General features: G+C 56.7%; 1 protein-coding gene across 1 annotated transcript in view; it reads left to right on the top strand.

Moving 5' to 3' along the window:
- Positions 1 to 3,185: 3,185 nt before the first annotated feature.
- Positions 3,186 to 9,590, top strand: part of TTF2 (transcription termination factor 2) — a gene marked incomplete at its 3' end in the record, with an annotated part of 36,179 nt that continues 29,774 nt past the window's right edge. The window contains 3 exon segments of the mRNA XM_089661452.1: positions 3,186 to 3,463; positions 6,588 to 6,688; positions 6,789 to 6,900. Of these exon segments, the coding sequence (XP_089517578.1) occupies positions 6,661 to 6,688; positions 6,789 to 6,900 (140 nt within the window).

Raw genomic sequence — 9,590 nt, 5'->3', positions numbered from 1 at the left:
TGGGAGGAATAGTGCCCCATCATTGGTGTCAGTGGGAGGAATAGTGCCCCATCATTGGTGTCAGTGGGAGGAATAGTGCCCCATCATTGGTGTCAGTGGGAGGAATAGTGCCCCGTCATTGTTGTCAGTTGGAGGAATAGTGTCCCATCATTGGTGTCAGTGGAAGGAATAGTGCCCCATCATTGGTATCAGTGGGAGGAATAGTGTCCCATCATTGGTGTCAGTGGGAGGAATAGTGCTCCATCATTGGTGTCAGTGGCAGGAATAGTGCCCCATCATTGGTGTCAGTGGAAGGAATAGTGTCCCATCATTGGTGTCAGTGGGAGGAATAGTGCCCCATCATTGGTGTCAGTGGGAGGAATAGTGCCCCATCATTGGTATCAGTGGGAGGAATAGTGCCCCATCATTGTTGTCAGTGGGAGGAATAGTGCCCCATCATTGGTGTCAGTGGGAGGAATAGTGCCCCATCATTGTTGTCAGTGGGAGGAATAGTGCCCCATCATTGGTGTCAGTGGAAGGAATAGTGCCCCATCATTGGTATCAGTGGGGATAATAGTGCCCCATCATTGGTATCAGTGGGGAGAAAAGTGCCCCATCATTGCTGTTAGTGGGGGAGGAATAGTGCCCCATCATTGGTGTCAGTGGGGGGAGGAATAGTGCCCCATCGTTGGTGTCAGTGGGGAGGAAGAATAGTGCCCCATCATTGGTGTCAGTGGGGGGAGGAATAGTGCCCCATCATTGGTGTCAGTGGGGGGAGGAATAGTGCCCCATCGTTGGTGTCAGCGGGGAGGAAGAATAGTGCCCCATCATTGGTGTCAGTGGGGGGAGGAATAGTGCCCCATCGTTGGTGTCAGTGGGGAGGAAGAATAGTGCCCCATCATTGGTGTCAGTGGGGGGAGGAATAGTGCCCCATCATTGGTGTCAGTGGGGGGGAGGAATAGTGCCCCAATCGTTGGTGTCAGTGGGGAGGAGGAATAGTGCCCCATCGTTGGTGTCAGTGGGGAGGAGGAATAGTGCCCCATCATTGGTGTCAGTGGGGGGGAGGAATAGTGCCCCATCGTTGGTGTCAGTGGGGGGGAGGAATAGTGCCCCATCATTGGTGTCAGTGGGGGGAGGAATAGTGCCCCATCGTTGGTGTCAGTGGGGGAGGAACAGTGCCCCATCGTTGGTGTCAGTGTGGAGGAGGAATAGTGCCCCATCGTTAGTGTCAGTGGGGAGGAGGAATAGTGCCCCATCATTGGTGTCAGTGGGGGGGAGGAATAGTGCCCCATCATTGGTGTCAGTGGGGGGGAGGAATAGTGCCCCATCATTGGTGTCAGTGGGGGGAGGAATAGTGCCCCATCATTGGTGTCAGTGGGGGGAGGAATAGTGCCCCATCGTTGGTGTCAGTGGGGGAGGAACAGTGCCCCATCGTTGGTGTCAGTGGGGGAGAGGAGCGGCTGCTCTTTCTTTCAGTTCGGCCGCTTGATTTTCGCGGGGCCGTTCGGCTCCGCCTCCTCACCGGTGATTGGTCGCCTGTGTGCCTTTCCAGTGCTGGCGCCCAATCACCGGTGAGGAGGCGGAGCCGAGCGGGCGGCGGGACCATCGAGCGGCCAAACTGAAAGAAGGAGCAGCCGCCCTTCCTGGACCGGATCGTCGTGGGACCGGGACCGGAGCCAGGTAAGGTACAGCAGCCTCTCTGCCCGCCCCTGTACTTGGTGTCCGTTGGAGGAGGAGGGGGGGCGGCGCCGCCCCTCGAAAAAGTGCCGCCCTGACACCGGCTCGCCGTATACCGGCGTAAAAGACGACCCCCGACTTTTCAAAAGATTTTCACGGGTTGAAAAGTCGTCTTATACGCCGGCAAATACGGTAACCCCCTCCCCCCACATGTTGTGGCTTAAATTTATGAAGCACTAATATATATTTAAATATATAAAATTATTTGCAAAATGTTATAACAGAAATTAAGAAACACTTTTTTTCCCCCTCCAAAATTTTCAGTCTTTTTTTCGTTTCTATAATAAAAAAGAAATCTATTTGTGTGAAAAATATTATTTTATTTATTTATTTCCGCTCCTTCTATAGCGCCGATTATTTTGCAGCGCTTTACACATATATATAAATTTCATTTAGGCGCAGCGTTGCATGATGGCGCAATTACCAGTTAAAGCAGCACGGTACTGAATAGCAAAATGGCCTGACCGTGAAACCTTTCGGCGGTGAAACGGTCAAAAGTCGGCTGATCCATACCGCACGCGTGCGCTGCGGCCCAGGTGGTTTCTGGCGTTCCCGTAGCATTTATCGAGGGCCGCAGTGGCGATTCTGAAAGAGCGCACGGGGGGGGGAGATCGCTGCATGGGGGAGGGGCGTAGGAGGAACGCATTCTGGGGGGAGGAAGTTCTTCTTTAAGCCCCGCTACACAGCAGGCGGTAAGAAGTGGGTGGAGCCGAATCACGCCACACAGATACGCCCTACGTAGCGCGATCCACACATCAATGTTTTCACACATTCACATTCTTCCATTTTTCTTCATTGAGTTTTTGGGTGAATGATGTGTGAATGTTCAGTGAATGAAGGTTAGGCCCACGACGGGTGAATTTTGGGAGGAAACAGCAGAACAGACCCCACTATGGTGATTTCTACCACACTCCGGCGGCTGAGCCTCCCTGAGCCGTTCATTCACCGGAATGAAAACCCGAACGAATATCAACGAGAGGACGCCATTTTGTTGTAGTCCTATAGTGTGGGACTCATCGAGAAAACAAAGGCGCGCGCCCGCTCCGTCTACACGGCGAGGAGACAGGTAGGTCGGCGTGCTGGCGCTCTAGAGATCGCTGTTCTCTGCCTGCTGATTGGCCGAAAGGTAAAAGCCAGTCCTTGAATAGACTGTGTTGGGAGGTTCCTTCTGTCATTAGCAGTCTGTTATTGGTCAGCAGTTCTTTTGACGCTCCGCCCTTTACTTCTGACTGGTTCCACTTTTTCAAAAGTGACGAGTTTGGTTGTGCGGGGCTGTGATAGGCTGGCGCGGACGTGACGTCGGAGGACAGGAGATTTTACAATCTCCTATTGGTGTAGAAGTTTTTTAGCTCATGGTGCCGGTCGGCAGTAGGTGAGTGAGGGGCCCGGGGAGCCGGGGGAGGACCGGGGGTGATACCGGAGGACACGGACACCTGAAACGGGTCTAAGAGGTCCAGGAAACGTCCCAGTGAGGGGACTGATATCCTCCAATAGGAACAATCCTCCATATATCATACAATCTGATCGCACAATCTCCTGGAACAGACCATCCAATGGGAGTCCAGTCTGAGGGAGATTGTACAACCAGATTGTATGGTCAGTAGGCCTAATGTACCGTCTGGGAGGAGTTACTGGCACTGAACAACCAATCAGAACAGGAGTGCCTCCTCAAATCTGACAGGAGGGCGGAGTCAAAGAAAGTGATTGTGCTGAAGCTCCTCGAGGGCGGTCCTTGAGACTCCACACAGTAAGTCATGTGACCCAGCAACTCCATCTTCCTCTCCGACGTCCGGGACGTTCCCCCTCCTCGCCGACGTCCGGGACGTTCCCCCTCCTCGCCGACGTTCCCCCTCCTCTCCGACGTCCGGGACGTTCCCCCTCCTTTCCGATGTTCCCCCTCCACTCCGACGTCCGGGACGTTCCCCCTCCTCGCCGGCGTCCGGGACGTTCCCCCTCCTCTCCGACGTCCGGGACGTTCCCCCTCCTCGCCGACGTTCCCCCTCCTTTCCGACGTTCCCCCTCCTCCGACGTCCGGGACGTTCCCCCTCCACTCCGACGTCCGGGACGTTCCCCCTCCTCTCTGACGTCCGGGACGTTCCCCCTCCTTTCCGACGTTCCCCCTCCTCCGACGTCTGGGACGTTCCCCCCTCCACTCCGACGTCCGGGACGTTCCCCCCCTCCTCGCCGACGTCCGGGACGTTCCCCCCCTCCTCGCCGACGTCCGGGACGTTCCCCCCCCCTCCTCGCCGACGTCCGGGACGTTCCCCCCCTCCTCGCCGACGTCCGGGACGTTCCCCCCCCTCCTCGCCGACGTCCGGGACGTTCCCCCCCTCCTCGCCGACGTCCGGGACGTTCCCCCCCTCCTCGCCGACGTCCGGGAGGTTCCCCCTCCTCTCTGACGTTCCCCCTCCTCAGCGACGTCCGGGACGTTCCCCCTCCTCTCCGACGTTCCCCCTCCTCAGCGAGGTCCGGGACGTTCCCCCTCCTCAGCGACGTCCGGGACGTTCCCCCTCCTCTTCGACGTTCCCCCTCCTCAGCGAGGTCTGGGACGTTCCCCCTCCTCAGCGACGTTCGGGACGTTCCCCCTCCTCTCTGACGTTCCCCCCTCCTCGCCGACGTCCGGGACATTCCCCTCTCCTCGCCGACGTCCGGGACGTTCCCCTCTCCTCGCCGACGTCCGGGACGTTCCCCTCTCCTCGCCGACGTCCGGGACGTTCCCCCTCCTCAGCGACGTCCGGGACGTTCCCCCTCCTCAGCGACGTCCGGGACGTTCCCCCTCCTCAGCGACGTCCGGGACGTTCCCCCTCCTCAGCGACGTCCGGGACGTTCCCCCTCCTCAGCGACGTCCGGGACGTTCCCCCTCCTCAGCGACGTCCGGGACGTTCCCCCTCCTCGCCGACGTTCCCCCTCCTCGCCGACGTCCGGGACGTTCCCCCCCCCTCCTCGCCGACGTCCGGGACGTTCCCCCCCCCCTCCTCGCCGACGTCCGGGACGTTCCCCCCCTCCTCGCCGACGTCCGGGACGTTCCCCCCCTCCTCGCCGACGTCCGGGACGTTCCCCCCCCTCCTCGCCGACGTCCGGGACGTTCCCCCTCCTCTCTGACGTTCCCCCTCCTCAGCGACGTCCGGGACGTTCCCCCTCCTCTCTGACGTTCCCCCTCCTCAGCGACGTCCGGGACGTTCCCCCTCCTCTCTGACGTTCCCCCTCCTCAGCGACGTCCGGGACGTTCCCCCTCCTCTCCGACGTTCCCCCTCCTCAGCGAGGTCCGGGACGTTCCCCCTCCTCAGCGACGTCCGGGACGTTCCCCCTCCTCTTCGACGTTCCCCCTCCTCAGCGAGGTCTGGGACGTTCCCCCTCCTCAGCGACGTTCGGGACGTTCCCCCTCCTCTCTGACGTTCCCCCCTCCTCGCCGACGTCCGGGACATTCCCCTCTCCTCGCCGACGTCCGGGACGTTCCCCTCTCCTCGCCGACGTCCGGGACGTTCCCCTCTCCTCGCCGACGTCCGGGACGTTCCCCCTCCTCAGCGACGTCCGGGACGTTCCCCCTCCTCAGCGACGTCCGGGACGTTCCCCCTCCTCAGCGACGTTCAGGACGTTCCCCCTCCTCGCCGACGTTCCCCCTCCTCTCCGACGTCCGGAATGTTCTTTCTCCCCACTGACGTTATGCCTCCACGCTGACATTTTTGACCTTCTTGCCGACCTCCAGGAGGTTCTTCCTCCTCCCCGACCTCCGGGACGTTCTTCCTCCTCCCCGACCTCCGGGACGTTCTTCCTCCTCCCCGACCTCCGGGACGTTCTTCCTCCTCCCTGACCTCCGGGACGGTCTTCCTCCTCCCTGACCTCCGGGACGTTCTTCCTCCTCCCTGACCTCCGGGACGTTCTTCCTCCTCCCTGACCTCCGGGACGTTCTTCCTCCTCCCTGACCTCCGGGACGTTCTTCCTCCTCCCTGACCTCCGGGATGTTCTTCCTCCTCGCCGAACTCTGGACATTCTTCCTCCACATTGACATTCTTCTTCCACGCTGACATTTGGGACCTTCTTCCTCCCCACCGACATCCATGACGTTATTCTTCTGTGACGTTCTTCGTCCTCGCCGACCTCCGGGACGTTCCTCCTCCTCGCCGACCTCCGGGACGTTCCTCCTCCTCGCCGACCTCCGGGACGTTCCTCCTCCTCGCCGACCTCCGGGACGTTCCTCCTCCTCGCCGACCTCCGGGACGTTCTTCCTCCTCCCCGACCTCCGGGACGTTCTTCCTCCTCCCCGACCTCGGGGACGTTCTTCCTCCTCCCCGACCTCGGGGACGTTCTTCCTCCTCCCCGACCTCGGGGACGTTCTTCCTCCTCCCCGACCTCCGGGACGTTCTTCCTCCTCGCCGAACTCTGGACGTTCTTCCTCCGCATTGACATTCTTCTTCCACGCTGACATTTGGGACCTTCTTCCTCCCCACCGACATCCATGACGTTATTCTTCTCTGACGTTCTTCGTCCTCGCCGACCTCCGGGACGTTCCTCCTCCTCCCCGACCTCCGGGACGTTCTTCGTCCTCGCCGACCTCCGGGACGTTCTTCCTCCTCCCCGACCTCCGGGACGTTCTTCTTTTTCACTGATGTCTAGAATGCTCTTCCTCCAAGAGCTGAGGACTAGGCCCCACCCACATGGTAACTGCTTGTCCATCCAGGGTGCCTCACTGGTCACCAAGGGTGCTTTCATTGGACGGTGAGATTGTTTGTGGGCGGGATGTAGAAGGGAAGTTCCTTTTTCTGAACTTTTCCTATGTCCATCCAGACAGATGTTGGATCTGAAGTACAATGCTCCCGATGATGGACATCCAAACCATCCGTGACCGAGTTCTGTGACCTTGTCTCCTGCAGGTTGTCTCCCCTCCGGATTCCAGGCCATAGAGCCGTGTAGCCGTATCTGAGGTCCCCTCCCACCCGCCACACAATGGAGAAAGTGCGCTGCCCAGAGCACGGTGAGTGGGACCCGGGTCATCCCTACGGTGGCCGGCGGTGCTAGAAGATGTCCAATGGTGGTGTCCTAACCTTCTGACCACCTTCATTTCTCCTCCGTAGGCTGTCTCTGCTTCCTGAAAACCGGCACCCGGGATGGACCCAACAAGGGGAAAAGTTTTTACATTTGTTCAGCCAATCGCACCACACCGTGCGCGTTCACCCAGCCCACCGAGTACGTATGGCATGCTGATCCGTGTCTTCATTGTATGTCGCCCAACACAGAGCAGGTTTAGTCACCATCATCATCAGGGTTATGTGCCACCTACAGGTGATTGGATTGGAAGTCCTCTCCTGTATAACCCCTCCCATTTCCTGTATGACCCCTCCCATTTCCTGTATAACCCATCCCATACAAAAAGTCCTCTCCAATATAACCCCTCCCCTTCTGGAAATCCTCTCCTATATAACACCTCCCATTTCCTGTATTACCCATCCCATTTCATATATGACCCCTCCCATTTCCTATATAACCCCTCCCATTTCCTGTATTACCCATCCCCTACAAAAAGTCCTCTCCAATATAACCCCTCCCCTTCTGGAAATCCTCTCCTGTATAACCCCTCCCATTTCCTGTATAACCCCTCCCTTTTCCTGTATAACCCCTCCCATACAAAAAGTCCTCTCCAATATAACCCCTCCCCTTCTGGAAATCCTCTCCTATATAACACCTCCCATTTCCTGTATAACACCTCCCATTTCCTGTATAACCCCTTCCATTTCCTTTATAACCCCTCCCATACAAAAAGTCCTTTCCAATATAACGCCTCCTATCGCCTATATAACTCCTCCCATTCTGGAAGTCCTCTCCAATGTAACCCCTCCCAGACAGGAAGTCCTCTCCTATGTAACCCCTCCCAGACAGGAAGTCCTCTCCTATGTAACCCCTCCCAGACAGGAAGTCCTCTCCTATGTAACCCCTCCCAGGCGGGAAGTCCTCTCCTATGTAACCCCTCCCAGGCGGGAAGTCCTCTCCAATGTAACCCCTCCCAGGCAGGAAGTCCTCTCCAATGTAACCCCTCCCAGGCAGGAAGTCCTCTCCAATGTAACCCCTCCTAGGCAGGAAGTCCTCTCCTATATAACCTCTCCCATCTCCTATATAACTCCTCCCATACAGGAAGTCCTCTCCTAAGTAACCCCTCCCATTCTGGAAGTCCTCTCCTATGTAACCCCTCCCATTCTGGAAGTCCTCTCCTATGTAACCCCTTCCATTCTGGAAGTCCTCTCCAATGTAACCCCTCCCAGACAGGAAGTCCTCTCCTATGTAACCCCTCCCAGACAGGAAGTCCTCTCCTATGTAACCCCTCCCAGACAGGAAGTCCTCTCCTATGTAACCCCTCCCAGGCGGGAAGTCCTCTCCTATGTAACCCCTCCCAGGCGGGAAGTCCTCTCCAATGTAACCCCTCCCAGGCAGGAAGTCCTCTCCAATGTAACCCCTCCCAGGCAGGAAGTCCTCTCCAATGTAACCCCTCCTAGGCAGGAAGTCCTCTCCTATATAACCTCTCCCATCTCCTATATAACTCCTCCCATACAGGAAGTCCTCTCCTAAGTAACCCCTCCCATTCTGGAAGTCCTCTCCTATGTAACCCCTCCCATTCTGGAAGTCCTCTCCTATGTAACCCCTTCCATTCTGGAAGTCCTCTCCTATGTAACCCCTCCCATTCTGGAAGTCCTCTCCTATGTAACCCCTCCCATTCTGGAAGTCCTCTCCTATGTAACCCCTCCCATTCTGGAAGTCCTCTCCTATGTAACCCCTCCCATTCTGGAAGTCCTCTCCAATGTAACCCCTCCCAGACAGGAAGTCCTCTCCTATGTAACCGTTCCCATCTCCTATATAACTCCTATACAGGAAGGGCTCTCCTACATAACTCCTCCCATACAGGAAGGACTCTCCTACATAACTCCTCCCATACAGAAAGGGCTCTCCTACATAACCCCTCCCATACAGGAAGGGCTCTCCAATAAAACCCCTCCCATCTATATAACTCCTCCCATACAGGAAGGGCTCTCCTACATAACTTCTCCCATACAGGAAGGGCCCTCCTATATAACCCCTCCCATCTCCTATATAACCCCTCCCATCTATATAACTCCTCCCATACAGGAAGGGCTCTCCTACATAACTTCTCCCATACAGGAAGGGCTCTCCAATATAACCGTTCCCATCTCCTATATAACTCCTCCCATACAGGAAGGGCCCTCCTATATAACCCCTCCCATGCAGGAAGTCGTCTCCTATATAACCCCTCCCATGCAGGAAGTCGTCTCCTATATAACCCCTCCCATGCAGGAAGTCGTCTCCTATATAACCCCTCCCATGCAGGAAGTCTGAAGGTGATGGCAATTGCTGTGTAGCTCTCTGCAATTTTCAGAGGGGACCTCCAGGCACGTGCCCCGCAGGGGGGACCTCCATGCATGTGCGCCTCCAGGCACGGATGTGGGAATTTTTCCCATTTAACTTCTTCCCGTCTGGCCCATGTCGATAAAACGGACGGATGGGAGCACTGCGGATGCGGGTGGACGTTTCTAAACCTCTCCCTGCATCCATTCCCTGGGAGAGTGCAGCACTGCGTTCCGGTGTCCTCCAGAACACCGATCGTTGTACGGGACCGCTATGTGAGATCCCGATCATGTGATCACTGATTGGCCTTTTGGCTGTGACCACAGAGCAGGAGAATTGTCTCCTGATTGGCCGCTGTATCTCCAGGACAGGAAATTGAGGAAATTCTGGGATAAATACAGCAAAAAACTAAATCCTTCCAAATGTAGAATAAAAAAAAAAACTTTGGCTGTAGAAATATTTTTGAGTTGAGTATTGAACTTGATCATGAGGTTTGTTTTTGTTTTTTTTGTTTTTTTTTTCTA

This window comes from Staurois parvus, unplaced genomic scaffold (genome assembly GCF_062004578.1).
Source record: "Staurois parvus isolate SC_StPar_1 unplaced genomic scaffold, SC_StPar_1.0 ptg001342l, whole genome shotgun sequence".
Lineage (NCBI taxonomy): Eukaryota > Metazoa > Chordata > Amphibia > Anura > Ranidae > Staurois > Staurois parvus.
This window is presented reverse-complemented; position numbering and strand designations above follow the sequence as displayed.